General features: G+C 43.1%; 1 protein-coding gene across 1 annotated transcript in view; it reads left to right on the top strand.

Annotated features, from left to right (window-relative positions):
- The first annotated feature begins 1315 nt into the window (after window positions 1-1315).
- C8B (complement C8 beta chain) overlaps window positions 1316-16152 on the top strand; it is a 38138-nt gene continuing 23301 nt past the window's right edge. The window contains exons 1-4 of the mRNA XM_036352815.1: window positions 1316-1495; window positions 9938-10094; window positions 13290-13431; window positions 15601-15742. Coding sequence (XP_036208708.1) covers window positions 1404-1495; window positions 9938-10094; window positions 13290-13431; window positions 15601-15742 — 533 coding nt within the window. The 5' untranslated portion in view covers window positions 1316-1403. The remainder of the gene's footprint in view (window positions 1496-9937; window positions 10095-13289; window positions 13432-15600; window positions 15743-16152) is intronic.

Below are 16152 nucleotides of genomic sequence, written 5' to 3'. Positions count from 1 at the left end.
TACATATGAGGAAACAGAATCAGAGACAGTCACTTACAGAGAGAGCACATAGTGTGTGCCAGGCACTGTTCAAAGTGACTTAGATATTGAGATTTATCTAACCTTCATGACAACCCTATGAGGTGGGTACTGTTTTATAGATGATGAAACTCTGGCCCAAAAGGCAAAAGTGGAATTCAAAACTTGGCGGCCCTAGCTGGTTTGGCTCAGTGGATAGAGCATCAGCCTGCAGACTGAAGGGTCCCAGGTTCGATTACAGTCAAGGGCACATGCCTGGGTTGTGGGCTTGATCCCCAGTAGGGGGCATGCAGGAGGCAGCTGATCAGTGATTCTCTCTCAACATTGAGGTTTCTAACTCTCTCTCCCTCTCCTTTCCTCTCTGAAATCAATAAACATATTAAAAAAAAAAACTTGGTGCAACTCCAAACCCTGCATTCCACCTACTAATATAGGCATGTTCTATGCATGTTAGATATGTTAACTTATTTAATCCTCATCATTTTTCAAGTGAGGAGATTAAGGCATAGAGGAAAAGTAACTTGCTCAAGGTTGCACAGCTAGTAGGCTAAGAAAGGATTTGATGGATAAAATGCTGTAGTACATATATACAATGGAATTACTCTCCATAAAAAAAGAACAAAATCTTACCATTTGTAATAGCCTGGATGAACCTAGCTAGAAGGTGTTGTACTAACTGAAATAAGTCAGTCCGAGAAAGACAAAGACCATATTATTTCACTTACGTGTGGAATCCAAAGAACAATATAAACAAGCAAAACAGAAACAGACTAATAGATACAGAGAACAGACTAATGATTGACAGAGGGGAGGGATGTCGGGGGACTGGCTGAAAAAGGTGAAGGGATTGAGAAGTACAGATTGGATATTACCAAATCATCATGGGGATGTAAAGTACAGCATGAGAAATACAGTTAATAATATTGTAGTAACTATGTATGGTACCAGGTGGCTACTGGAAATATTAGGGGGAACACTTTGTAAAATATATGATTATCTAACCACCATGCTGTACACCTGAAACCAATACAAAATTATATTGAAAGTAAACTATAATTGAAAAAAAAATGTCTAAAGAAGGTATCTGAACCCAGGCAATCTGGACTTAGAGCCCACAGTCCTTATTGCCTGCCCTCTGGACAGCTTACCTAAAAGTCTGTTAGAGAGAAATGAAAACCAAGCTGCTGCAGAATGTATCACCGTCATTGCTTTCCAGAGTTATGTGTAAATTTTCTGTTGTGCAAAGTCTAATGGGTTTCCTGTGACTGGTTCTATTTACCTTGCTGAGCTGTTTGCTCTGTGGGGCCAGAGCTGACGGTGGCACTCCCTGTGCAGGCTTTCCATGGATCTGGGAGCCACAGCTGGACCCCTGTCCCAGAAAGAAAATGAAGACACCCTGGGCGTGGGCTTGGAGGGCTCCGGCAGTGCTCTTTCTTCTCTGGGCTGCTCTGGGTTGTCTCAGTTTGCCTGGCTCCAGGTAAGTGACAGTTGCAGATGATTCCCTGATCACTAATATGACAGGGAAAATAGAGCCCCATAATGCTGACCGTCTCTTTGCCGCGTACCTATTGAATGACGCACATCTCTTGAAGCAATTTGCATGCAGCTGATAAAGTAATATCAACAACCGTCTTCAAATGATTGTGGAAGCAAGCGGCTGACTTCAACAAAAGTTCCCATAAGGAACTGACATGTTTAAGTGTGTTTTGTCATGCTGAGAAGAATAGGATACTTGTTCTGTATTCTGAACAAAGCCTTGGTGTGATTTGGTATGCAAAAGAAGGTTTGTTATATATGAAAAAAAATGAGCCAATTCCTATCAGTGATTTTATAATGTGAGAGTGACCTACTCTACCTGCTCATCAACTCAAATTAGGGGGTTTTCAGTCTCTCTCTCTCTCTCTCTCTCTCTCTCTCTCTCTCTCTCACACACACACACACACACACACACACACACACACATTCCAGATGTTCCCAGCAGTTAAATGCTAAATGATTTACTTCATCATTTTTGTGTTGGTTAGTGAGATGTACAATAGGCTAAAGAAAATATCTGAGTCAAAGCTCAAACTCAATCTGTCAAAGCTCAAATTTGGGCTCCAGTGACTAAAAATGCTAGTGATTTGGCAATTCAGGGGTCCTCCTGGCACATGAGAAGCCCCTACCATGAGCTGTTGAAGTGCTCAGGCAACCCAGGCCCCTCTTGTGAGCAATCCTATGGGAAGAAGAGCTGTTAATGCCATTTATTCATTCCATAAAATTGTGATTATCAAGAATCCCAACTTGGCCCTAAGAAGAATCAAGCTGCCAAGGCCTTCCTTGTGTGTGCTCTGTGTACACAGAGAAGCAGCAAGGATTCAAGGAAATGTGTCTAGAATGAAGGGTTTGAAGGAATCATACCACCCCTACCCACAGCACTGACCCTGTGCAAGACCCCTGTCAGCTCTAAGAACAAAGAGATGAATGGGCTTATAGTTGTGAATATGCAAAACACAGAGTTTATTCTCTTTTTTAAAATAAGTATTTTATATATTTTTAAAAATATTTTCATTGAGTTTTTAGAGCAAGGGAGAGGGAGAGAGAGATAAAAACATCAATGATGAGAGAGAACCATTGATCAGCTGCCTCCTGCATACCCCGCACTGGGGATCTAGCTCACAACAAAAAGCTCGTGTTCTCATGGAGAAAGTCCACACCTCAGCACACACTCTGTGTCCTGTTGCAAGAGATGGTGCTGGGGCAGGTGGGAAACAAGAGAGGGGGTGATCAGCTCTACTAGGCACAAGGTCTGAAAAGACTTCTAGAAGGAGAGGTTTACCTACGCATAGGTGTTTGCTGAATGGCCAATGGGGGTGAGGGTGTTCCAGCCACGGGAAGCAGCACAGACAAAGGTGTGGAAATGAGAGAGAACCTGGTGTGTTCCTGTAGCTGCAACTCTACTTCCATATTCTTGAGCACAGACCAAGGTGGGCAGTGACCAGAAATGAGATCAGGTATGAGTCAGATCATGGGGGGAGTTAAGGGAGGCACTAGAGTGCCTATTAAGAAGCTTGTACCTTATAGAAGAAGGTATGGGGAGATACCTAGTGATGGGAGGAGACTTGACTTGGGGTGATGAATGCACAATACAATATACAAGTGATATATGATAGAAATGTATATCTGGAACCTACACAATTTTATTAACCAGTGCCCCCCCCCCAATAAATTCAGTTTAAAAAGAAGTTTGCACCTTACTCATTAGGCAGTGGGGAGACATTGAAGGGTTTAAGCAAAGGAGCAACACAATGATGTTTATATATTAGGACGTTCACTCTGAGTAGGAAGTGGATGCAAGATAGAGTACAGGTTGGGGAACCTTGTCTAATCCTCCAACCATGTCTCTTACACTGTGTAGAGTGAAACTGGTTATGAGAGAGAAGATATTAACTCAGGTTTCGTGAGTCTCAAACCCTCATCCGAATCCAGGTGTAGCGCTCTGGCCTCTACCCCTGACTCCCCCAGGGCAGTCCTGAACATGGCATGCATTTGATTTCCATCCATGAAGTGGAAAAATCGCTTTCAGTTCTGGAACAGAAGGTGCTTAGAGCTCCTTCCCATCAGCTACAAAAGGCTTTCATTTCTAGTTACTCTCATAATCAGATCAGATGAAGTAAGCACCTTGTCCTACAACCTACAGTTTATTCATTGCCACTCTGTGCATGCTCCAATCCTCACGTCTGTGGGAGGCGAGTGCTGTGGCTTACAGTTTACACAGAGAGAAACTGAGATGTGGATGTAACTGTCACAAGGCTACTTTCTTAATATGTAACAGACTATGGACTCAAATCCAGGTTTTTGCTGGTTCCAGAGCCCATGTGTATCCTTGTGTCTTTCACTCATGCATTCTCCCCTCTCCACCTGGGTGTGTGTCTGACTTGCAGGACTCCTGGGCCATTTCTTTATCTCTGAACCACACGTGTTGCCTTGAGATGCTGCTTTAAATTTCACCTCTAAATTTCACCTCAGCACATGACAGAGTGGGGAAATGGAAAATCTGCCACCCAGAGGCTGCCCCTCCCAGCAACGAGGAATGATGCGATTTCCAAAGGGGATGCAGCTGCCTAACAAACTGGGTGACAAGGGAGTCATAGTGTCAGGACATTTCCACAGAAACCCCAAACATGTTGACGCACGCCACCTATATGCACAAAGGGCTCACAATTTGCTGCTGACCAAAGCCTGCTGTACTTGGCGGGCCCACCTTTATTTTGATCAGAGACTCCTGTTAGCAAGAGTATAGACGACAGAGACCCAGTGACATAGGTCCTGATGCTGCAGCAGCCTTCCAAGCACCATAGGGAGGGGCACGTCCTTGCCAGAGTTAATGTAGACAGAGATGTTCCAAAGGCTTGTAGATGGTGTGTACTGTAGCATTGCTTGCAATTGAAAAACATTGGGAAACTGTAAATTCCTTCAAAAAGAAAAAGATTAAATTAAATGTAATATATGTCCTATGATGGAACATCTAGGTAAAAGGAAGGAACTGGATCCCTTGATGAATCAACGTGGATAGGCCTCAGAAGAACAATGTTGACTGACAAAAGCAAGTTGCAGAATAATATGTACAGTATGAGTAAAGTACACAAAGCAAAACTGTATTGTGTGTGTGTATATATATATTATATATATATATTATATATTATATATATATATGTGTATATATATGTGTATATATATATGTGTATATATATATTATATATGCATTATATATATATAATATATATATTATATATATATTATATATATATAGTGCATATATATATAATGCATATATATATATAATGTTTTAAAAACTGGAAGGATATATACCAAATTCACAATAATATTTTCCTCTTCAGAGAAGAAGAGGAAATGGAACTGGAGCAGATTTAAACTCAGATGCCAAACTTATAGCATTATTTTTTATTTTTTTAAAAACCTTGAAGGAAATATGCCAGTTCTGGGTTGTGAGTGCATGAGTGTCTATTATTTTGTTTTCTGTACTTCTCCGGGCATGTCTAATTTTTCAGCATTAAGAACACCGAAGATTTTGAATGACAGAAGTCAGGTCAGTGGGTCTAAATGTCTGTGTGATTTGTTTCCGTAGAAATGCAGAAGCACAAACAGCCTGTGTTGTAGCCATATGCTGAGGCTCTGACTGGCCCTGCCCTTTCTTGGGTCCGTGCTATTCCCAAGAATTAAAGATGCGATTTAATGCTAGCCTTTCTTTTAAGATTTGCATTCTGTAGTACTCATAAACCACACACGTCTTAGCCAATGTAATTTACAAACAGACTATTTATTCAGCTGATTACTTCTTAGATTGCCACCTCTGTAATGAAAATTGGGTGCAAAAATGAGAGATCTGCTGGTTATAACTACTTTTTTACCAAGTTCCTTCTCTAAGCGACCATCTTGCCCATTAACAAGCTTTCAAATCTTAGAGGAGGAAATAATTGTGTCTTAATAGTGTGTGTGCATATTACTTATCAACTCAGTCTCAACTATGGTCTGAAATTGGGTTGATGGTTGCTAAAAACACAGTGTAACTGTTTCTTAGTCGAAACAAGAAGAGGAGACCCTGCTGCGCTGTCAAATACGTACTTAGGAGCAGCCAAATCACAGACAACATAGTTTTGTCAAACCTGCAAATTAGGAGAAAGAGCACATCCTGCAGTGCCCCTCCCCGCTGGCGTGCTCATCCTGCTCCAAGTTACCAACTTAAAGTATCCACCTGCAGTTTCCTGTAGCGTCTTTGACCTTTTGTTAAAGATCCAACTTTACTAGGCAATTGATTTTTGCTGGTCTCTGGGGTGGTCCTGGAGATGGATTTCGCTGTAGTTAATATTATCCTCTTTTTAGGACTTTTGCCAAGTGAGAATGTATTGGTTAATGACCTTGTCTGGAGTGATGTACTGTGTATTTGAGCCGGTGGAAATGATGTGATTCTCTTCCTAATGGCTCAATCTTGGACGCAGGGAGGAGAGGCATGGAGACAGAGGGGGCTGGTGGGGTGGATGCTGGCCCGGTTCCCTTCCAGGAAGCTGGGCCATGGACACAGCATAGATTCAGAGTCAGCAAACCTGGGCTCAGACCCCACGCCTACTGCACACAGCTGCAGGGTTCTAGGCCATCTCCCTGCCCCATCCAGGGGGCAGTGTCCAGGCTGCCTTATAGCATTGCTGTCAGTGTTCAATGAGATCACGTGGGAAAACGCCTTCCACAGGGTTTGATTCGCCCTGGGTGCTCAGCAAATCTCAGTGCTCTTGCCCTTCTCTTCATTTTATTTTCTTGTTTTGCCTTGAAAAGGAACATCAATTACAATGACTCTTAGAGTGCTATACACTCTCTCAGATGGGAAACAATAAAATTCGTACCATTCCCATCATATTACATGAGGAAACTGGAGGCCTAGTCAGATTGAATCACATGATCACTCATTCACCTTTGACTGAATGTCCCGCCTGTGTAGGGAACTTAGCAAAAAGCGTGGCCTTACCTTCTAGACATAGTTCAGGCCTCAGATTGCTTGACTGCTCTGTAGATGTGATGCTGTCTGTCTGTCCCTCCTCACTTCCCAGACTGCCCCCGCCACCTCTGCACCTGGACAGGCAGGCACAGTCTCTCCTGGTTCACATCCCCCACCACCTCTGCACCTGGACAGGCAGGCACAGTCTCTCCTGGTTCACATCCCCCACCACCTCTGCACCTGGACTGGCAGGCACAGTCTCTCCTGGTTCACATCCCCCACCACCTCTGCACCTGGACAGGCAGGCACAGTCTCTCCTGGTTCACATCCCCCACCACCTCTGCACCTGGACAGGCAGGCACAGTCTCTCCTGGTTCACATCCCCCACCACCTCTGCACCTGGACTGGCAGGCACAGTCTCTCCTGGTCTCCGAGTGGTGCTGACGCTCCTCAAGAGCTCACCTCAAGCTGCTTCTCCTCACAAGGACAGTCATATCCTCTCTCACGGCTTTTGATGATCACATCTGTGCTGTATCTGTAGCACAGACCTCTCTCCTAAGTTCTAAAACCATGTAGGAATCATGTATTGAGTGACTGCCCATAGGTGTTTTGTGGGCACGCGGGACTCAGCATGCTCCAACCACATCTTCCCCAATAACTTCCTTTGCCCCTGTGTTCCCCACCCACCCAGACACTCAGACTGGAAACCAGCACCAAACTAAACCCCTTCCTCTCTCTAGCCCACACCCTTTCCAGTTACCCATCACTGTCTATCCATTCCACAGAGACTCACATGTCTGCGCTCATTCTCTCTCCCCTGACACTGCCATACTACAGGCCTACAGCACTCACTGGGTTGACACAGGAGCCCTCTGCCTGCTTCCCTGCCTCCAGGCTCTCCCACCCCTGCGCAGCCTCCACACTGAGTCACAGTGCTGTCCTGAAGCACAGCTCTGGCCCTGGAGCCTGTGTACTTAACAGCCCTGCCTACTGGGTAAATTCTGGAAGAGCTAAGACATGGGGCATGTTCCTTTTCTAAGTCAAACCCTGTGTTCCAGAAGGCAGAACCTGGTGGTATAGTTCTCCATATCCCCTGGAACCCAACACCCGGAATATGGTTTGTTCTCAGCAAATGATTCATAGACTCTTAATGTGAGAGGCACCCTAAAGACACCATAAAGACCAGCTAGTCCAAATCTCTCACTTTTCAGTGGATAAAAACAGGCTCAGAAATGGGGAGAGAATTACTTAAGATCATACATCCTGCTGGGGTGGTATTCCCTGCATATACATAGCATTTTAGAGTTTATACAGTGCTTTCACATACATCTTATTTGATCCTAGAAATAGCCTTGTGAGTTGGGTATGATTATCTCATTACACAAGTGAGAAAAGTGAAGCTCACACAGGTTGCAAAAGCAGACCGAGATGACCCAGCTGCCGATGGACTGTCTTCTTCTTTTTTTTTTTTTTTTTTAATAGGAACTCGTGAATACTTGAAATTTACTTTAAATAGACATGTCTTCAGAACTGGAAAAGAGAAAGAGGAGTATTTCATGCCTAGTTGGCAATCACCTAGGTCCTTCAATCCTATAATTACTTAGAATGTCTCATAGTAAGGTAATGCACAAAGTAGCTAATTTCCATCAAACCACTAGTTGGAGAAATGTTTCATATTTATAGAATCGTGCCCAGGCTTTTACTGGTCTACGTGGATAGAAGTACTTGGGTAGCTCTTACTCAGAAAACTATGCTCTGAGAACAAAATCAATGGAAGGCAAATTATTTTGGCAATTAAGCGCAGAGATGTTGTGTATCTAAACTGAAGTTATCATATCAAAGCTTATATAGTCTAGCAATCTTAAAAAGGTAATTTTTTCCTGTTTCATACTATAAATTTGCCTTTTTAAAACATTAAAAAGTATGTGGTTGTGGTGGTGCCCTGAGGGGATGAGGGAAGTAAAATGTTTCTGAAAGTTTAATTCCTACTCTTCCCCTTTAGTCTAAGAAACTGATCTGTAGTAGATTTCTCTAATTCCACTATTTGAGAACAATTTCTTCTGAGTGGAAAATTAAAACAGGTTTTTTCCCCTAGTCTCAAATGGCTGATTTCACATTCAGTTACACATATTTCATTATGTATTTAACTAAACTTACATTAAATATAAAATAAACTATTTTGATGGAAATACAGGGTGGGGCAAATGTAGGATTATGGCTGTAAGTATGCAAAATGCAGAGTTTCTTCTTGTATTATTATTATTAACTACTTTCCATAAGAACAACTGTAAACCTACTTTTGCTACACCCTGCATATAAGATCCTAGATGTTCTTGATGGTTAGGGTTTGTTCTTTTTTTACATTATTTTTTTAATTTTTTAAAATTACAGTTGACATACATTGTTGTATTAGTTTCAGGTGTACACCCCAGTAATTAAACATTACATAACTTCCTAAGTGATCATCCCGAAAAATCTCTCACCCATCTGACACCACACATCGTTATTAGAATATGATTGACTATATTCCCTATGCTGTACTTTACATCCCCATGACTATTCTGTAACAACCAATTTCTACTTTTTTAAAAATATATTTCTTTATTGATTTCAGAGAGGAAGGGAGAAGGAGAGAGAGATAGAAACATCAATGATGAGAGAGAGTCATTGATCGGTTGCTTCCTGCACACCCCCTACTGGGGATCGAGCCCCCAACCCAGGCATGTGCCCTTGGCCGGAATCGAACCTGGTACCCTTCAGTCCACAGGCTGATGCTCTATCCACTGAGCCAAGTCATCTAGGGAGCAATTTTTACTTTTTAATCCCTTCACCTTTTTCACCCAACCCCCCTCTGGCAACTGTCAAAATATTCTCTGTATCTATGAGTCTATTTCCATTTTGCTTATTCTTTTATTTTGTTTTTTAGATGCAATTGTTGATAGATATGTATTTATTGCCATATTATTATTCATATTTTTAATCTTTCTTCTTCTTCTTAAAGAAGACCCCTTGGCATTTCATATAACATGGGTTTGGGGGTGATGAACTCCTTTATCTTTTTTTTGTCGGGGAAGCTCTTTACCTGTCCTTTGATTCTGAATGATATCTTTGCTGGGTAGAGAAATCTGGTCTCTAGGTCCTTGCTTTTCATACTTTGAATACTTCTTTGCAATCACTTCTGGCTTGCAAAGTTTCTGTTGAGAAATCTGATGGACTGTCTTCTGATCCAAGTTCAATACACTTTCAACCATAGCTAGCGATAATGTCAGGCACTCACTGGGTATTCAATAAATATTAACCTGTACTTGAATGATAAACCAATAGCCTTGCAGAAGTGAGAAAATATATATTTATTGACTGGATGGATAGGTGGTTGCATATATACTTAATCCCCTTTTGATATTTGACTCTCTTCTTGTGACCCTTTAGAGCTGAAAGGCCACTCTATCTTGAGTCAAATGCAGTTAATGGGAGCCTTGCCAAGAGTAGGCAGACACGGAGTGTGGATGTCACCTTGGGGCCTATTGATTGTGAACTGTCCAGCTGGTCCTCCTGGACCAGGTGTGATCCCTGTCAGAAGAAAAGGGTAAGTACCCAAGCCTTAAGAGAGCTCCTCTAAGCTTCCAGGATCCCTAATTCTCAGCGAATATTGGCTAAGGCACTACAGACAGTGCCTGGCACATAGTAGGACCTGGGTAAATGTTGACTGATTTTATTAAGGAATTCTATTCCTCTGTGTTTCCAAGTAGCAATTATATCCTTTCTTTGATCTTTCAGGTTGTTTTTATTTTTTCTAAACATGTGTCCTTGCTCATGTTAACAGCTTCCTAATTAGGCTTCCTGCCACCAACCTTGCCCTTTCAATCCATCTTTCCTCATGCAACCAGAGGGAGGCAACATCAAAAATGCAAGGCTGGACTATCTTTTCCCAGCCTGAGCTCATTCAAAGTCTACCTGGGGCCCTTAAGATCAAGTCCATACTTCTAGTAGTAAAGGCTCCCCATGACCTAGACCTGACCTACATCTCCATAAAACAGCCCCCACTCTAGCATGTTGAACACGTGCATTTCTCTGACCATTTCACCCTCTCCCTGTGCCTTTATTCATTCTGCTTTCTCAGGCAGGAGTGACCTTTCCCACTTCCTTTACTGGCTAACATCTACTCATGATTTGAATCTCTGCTTAAGGGCCATGTCTTTTGAGGAGCCTTCCCTGATTTCTCAGCCCCCCTTACAGTTAGATATGTGCCTTTTTATGAGCTTTAATAGCTCCCTTTTTGGGTATCCTTGCATTTATCATTTACTTTTTTTATTACTATTACTTAGCTTTCCATTACACTGTGAACCAGTAAAGGCTTACTCAATTCTTTATCTTCAGTATGTCGGCCACTTTCTGGCACATGATAGGTGTCCCACAAACATGTTGTTTGATTTCATTATATTTTCTTATATCTCTGTAAAAGAAGGTAGCATAGTCATTACACACTCTGTTAAGCAGATAGGTAAACAGAGACTCAGAGCAGGTGAGTGAGTTCTCACGTAGTAGCAAATGCAGGCATTGAACTCAGGCCACTGGCTTCAGGTCTAGTGTTCAACCAGTCAAAACACACCGTTTCTGCAGTATTTTTCCATCAGGCTCCCTTGTCCTGAGATGGCTGGTCCAGGACCCCAGCTCTGGGAGGAGCAGATGTGTCAGAGAACGGTTGCCATTTCCCCAGCTCCTTGGGCAGCCAAACCAGCCACGGGCTAGGCCCCCAAAGACACTGTGGAAGTTAGGCCCAGGACAATTACACACTTAATTGGATCAATGTGAAGAGCCAAGCAGGATCATTTGGTTCCCAAAGTGGGCTTTATTGCTGAAGTTACCAACATTGATCCGCTTATCTGGATAATTGCTTCATCCACACCATAAACCAGGAAGACTCAGCGTGAGTCACCCACTCATCCAGCCATCCAGAGCTCTTCACTCGGATCTTGTAGCACGCTTCCCTCAGCTGGCATCGTTGCTGTCAGCAGGCTCACTGCTGGGGTTTTATCAGAACCTTTCAAACTGGAATTGGGAGATATCTTTCCTCCCCTGTTTCCATGCTCCTGAAACTAATCTTCTCTTTGGTGGCTGAGATAGTCTTCTGACAGTCTTCATGCAGGCCTTATGCTGTCCTGCCAGCCTCTGTGTTTCCAAAGGCTCTAGAAAGAAAGAACCTTTGGAAATGTACAGGAGTGTGAGTGAATAGTTGTACAGATATATTGATTTCCAGATAGTATACAATTAATAACTGTGGCTGGTTAACATGTCATTCTGCAAAGGGGCTGCTAGCCTGGTTTGCCCACCATTTTTATGTGTGTTTTTTTAAATTATTATTTATTTTAGAAAGAGAGGAAGGGAGAGGGAGAGAGAGAGAAACATCCATGTGAGAGAGAAACATTGATTGACTATTGGGGATCAAGCCCAAAACCTGAGCATGTGCCCTGGCCAGGAATCAAACCTGTGACCTTTTGGTGCATGGGATGATGCCCAACCAACTGAGCCACACTGGCCAGGGCTGATTCGCCCCTTTAGTTGCACCAAAATCTTGACTGCAACTAGCATTTGGAAACACCCAAATCTGATTACTTCCTTCCCCTGCTGTAGTTTCATAAAGTACTAAATCCAACCTTACTGAGGCCTGGAAGGCCTACGTTACTTGCTGCTGCCTCTGTCTCCCTCCATCTCTTGCCTCTCTCCCTCTTGCACTCTTTACTCCAGCCATGATGAATTTTGTTTCCAGGAACAAGGCCCATTCTGTCTCATCTCTCAGCTGTGGCATAGCAATTTCCTCCACTAGACCACCCTCCTCTCCCCTCCTCATACCAGCTCTCTGGGCTTGCCTGACATTTCTGTTCATCCTTTGGTCTGAGTTGAGATGTCACTTTCTCCTCTCCTACATTTGCATTGGGATACCTCTACGAATTTACAGAGCACACTGCACTCCCTCCATCCTGGCACCCATCTCATTGCCTTGACACCGCCTGCTGCCATCCCCACTAGCACCATCTGTGCCCTCCTTGAGGGCAGCCTAGAGGGCATGATTAGGATTAAAAACAAACAAAAAAGCAAGCATAAATAATACCTACTTTTGTCTTAACCATTGGGTGGCTCAGTCAATATTTTGGAAATGTAATCAACATTCCTGGAATAAACTGGAAGGTAGAGATGGAGAAAGATTGACTACTAAAATGTGTTAATAATAAAAAAGAAAAATAAGTACCAGATATTGAGTGCCTACTATGTACCAGACAACACAATGAGATTTCATATATGCATCATATATATAATTCAAACCCCATAGCTATACGTTTAATGTGATTCATTATCTCCATTTTAAAGATCAGTAAGCTGAGATCATTGAGGTTAAGTAACTTACCCAATATCACATAACTAGACAGCATCAGAGTCTGTTGTGGGTCCCAAGCGCACGCTTTTGCATTAATAAGATACTGAGTAAATGAGAATACTTGAGTCATCCTATTGGAGTAATCAAGCAGAGAGGCTGTGGTTTTGTGTTATTGAATTGGCCACATCAATCTATTTACTACCTTTGGACTCCAGAGCCCATGCTTTCCCCACATTCAGCAAATCTTCACTGTAGATCAGAGATCAGACAAGGTCCCTGCCCTCAGAGAGCTCACAGTGCAGTTGAAATAGGCAAGCAGCCAATCGCAACATAGACCTTTAAGGTATCCCTGAGCTCCCGTGGCCCCTGAGACTCTGCCCTCGGCTCACCTGACTCTCTCCCCTCCAGTACAGACATGCCGTCTTGCTGCGGCCCTCTCAGTTCCACGGGGATCCCTGCAGACTCTCTGACAAGGAAGCCGAAGACTGTGTTACCAACGCACCCTGCAGAAGTCAAGTGCGATGTGAAGGCTTCGTGTGCGCACAGACAGGTATAAAGGACCATAGGACTGGGAGGGGAGAGCTAGCAAATTAGGCAACAACATGTGATGCTGGTGGCACTGGCCATTGCCTGGTGCACAAGCTCAGGGTCATGTGTCAGGTAGGAGGCCTCCTTGTTTTCATATCTCTACCTCCTTTCCCATGTATCACTTCATAAAAACAGCTCTATAAAGTGAGTGTTATCCCCATTTTATGTATTAAGAAATTGAGACTTGGAGACATTCCTTGCCAAAGGTCACACAACAGGTAAGTAGAAAAAAGCTGCCATTGGAAATGTGGAATTCAAACCACACTCACAGACATTATAGACACCAAAGGGATGTGTGCTGAAATCGGAACTCCTGAGTCAAGTCTCATTTGGACTTTGTGACCTAAGAGAAGTCACTTAACCTTTCTTCATATTGGTTCTTTCAGCAGAAAATTAAAAGTGATGGTAAAACCTTACAAGTTTGTTATAGGGATCAACTGACGTGATGGGTATGAAAGCTCCATTCAGGGGATGAGCTCTGCTGGCTCTCTCGGAGGCAAAGCCTGAAACATTTAAATAAGGGTGGTTAGCACTATTTACCTCTGAAAAATCTTTGGAGAGATAGTTCCTGCATCTGCATTTCTACATCAGCAAGTCCAGCATAACCCCTAATGCAAGATATAGTCAGTAAAACATTCTGGAAAGAAGGAAGGAAGGAAGGGAGGAAGGGAGGAAGGAAGGAAGAAAGGAAGGAAGGAAAGAAGGAAGGAAGGAAGGAAGGAAGGAAGGAAGGAAGGAAGGAAGGAAGGAAGGAAGGAAGGAAGGAAGGAAGGAGGGAGGGAGGGAGGGAGGGAGGGAGGGAGGAAGGAAGGAAGGAAGGAAGGAAGGAAGGAAGGAAGGAAGGAAGGAAGGATAAAAGAAGGACAGATGATGGACAGACAGAAGGAAGGTAGAAAGGAGCACACAAATAATCATCAGCTGCAGGACTAAGTAAATACTTACCTTTTCAACTCATTCATCTGGCTCATTCAAGCAAATATATGCCTCTCTATTTCTCCAAGTGTCCAGAAAAAAACAAAAAAAAGCACACACACACAAAAAAACAAGAGTACTTTGACCCAAATTCTCTAGGTAGGAGCTACAACTCTACATCTACTGTACCCATGTGGACTGTGCTTTGGGATCTTTCAAGAAAGAGTGAGGGATTCATAGAACAATTTCTAGGGCTGATTGCAAATGCAAAATTCTACCCAATAAATCTGAAAGACTTTTTTACAGTGTGTCCACAGATGGATTATGCCAGCGTTCCATGATTCTGACCAAAGCCATAATGATTATTCAGGCAGGCTTTAGTTTAAATTCCTAGTAAGAAACACCTGAGGACCAGATTGTTATTCTTCTGACTTTAACATCCCAAGAACTTTGGTTAAATTAACCAGACACATCTAAGGAACTGTCACCTGTATTATGAGCTTTATTTCCCAAGAATATGCAAATAATAAAGGACACCAAGTTAGTCAAGTGCTATAAATAATTTCAAATATATCGTTGAAATATGCTTGAAAAAATAGTCCAAAAGGCTGTGGTGCTGAAGGCAATGTGGGTTAGTGGAAAGAACTGTGATTAGACAGCCATAAGTTTCAATCCTGCTGCAGATATTTACTGTCAATGGGCATGTGGCCCACAAAAACACTAATTATAACAATAACAACACATATCTGGCATTCCGATGAGTTAGTACTGTTCTGTTTACTCATTTAAGTTCCCAGCAACCTTCAGGGTAGGTATGGTATGATGACTTCCCTAATTTATAGATGGGTAAGTTGAGGCATGATGTTAAGTAACATAGGGAAGGTCACATAGCTGGTATGACTTCAGTACCCACCAAACCCATGTCTCTTCCCAGCCTCAGGGTGAGAAGTCCAGGCTTCCTTCCTGTCGGGCCACTCGACCTCTGCCTCTCAGGCACTTGCCCTTGCCCTCTCTTAATAACCTCCTCTCACAGTGCTTTCCGAAATACAAGACTGGCCTCTTTGGGGGAATAAGATGTAAAGGTCATTACCACTGTGATACGTGTCAAAATGAAGCATTGAAAGCCTGGAAAGTGCCTGGTGCAGAGTAGGTGCTCAGAGCATGTTAATTGCCCTCTGACAGCCAAATAAATGTGTGTAACATCCTCTTTCCAACCCAGGGAGGTGTGTAAACCGCAGACTTCTTTGCAATGGGGACAATGACTGTGGGGACCGGTCAGATGAGGCAAACTGTAGAAAAGTTTCTAAAAAGTGTCAGCAGGAAATGGACCAATACTGGGCAATTGGCAGTCTGGCCAGTGGGTAAGTTACTGTGTTTCTATTGTATACATGGGAAGGTACAACATTAAGGGTAATTGTAGAGAAGAAGAAACTGATAGGGAAAGTGGCTTCTTTTCTCCTTTCTGCTTTAGTTTTGTCACCTGTAGAAGGATGTCAGTAATACCCTTCTCTTAAGTTTGGAGAGGACTCAATAAGCTAATCCTATATAATAAAAGACTAATATGCAAATCAACTGAACAGTGGAACGACCAGTCTCTATGATGTGCACTGACCACCAGGGGGGCAGACACTCAAAGCAGGAGCTGCACCCCTGGTGGTCAGTGTGCTCCCACAGGGGGAGTGCTGCTCAGCCAGCAGCCAGGCTCATGGCTGGTGAGTGCAGCATCACTAAGGATGTCCAACTGCCTAAGCTGTCTGTGGGACCCCCCCGC

This window comes from Myotis myotis, unplaced genomic scaffold (assembly GCF_014108235.1).
Source record: "Myotis myotis isolate mMyoMyo1 unplaced genomic scaffold, mMyoMyo1.p scaffold_m19_p_2, whole genome shotgun sequence".
In the NCBI taxonomy this organism is placed as follows: Eukaryota; Metazoa; Chordata; class Mammalia; order Chiroptera; family Vespertilionidae; genus Myotis; species Myotis myotis.
This window is presented reverse-complemented; position numbering and strand designations above follow the sequence as displayed.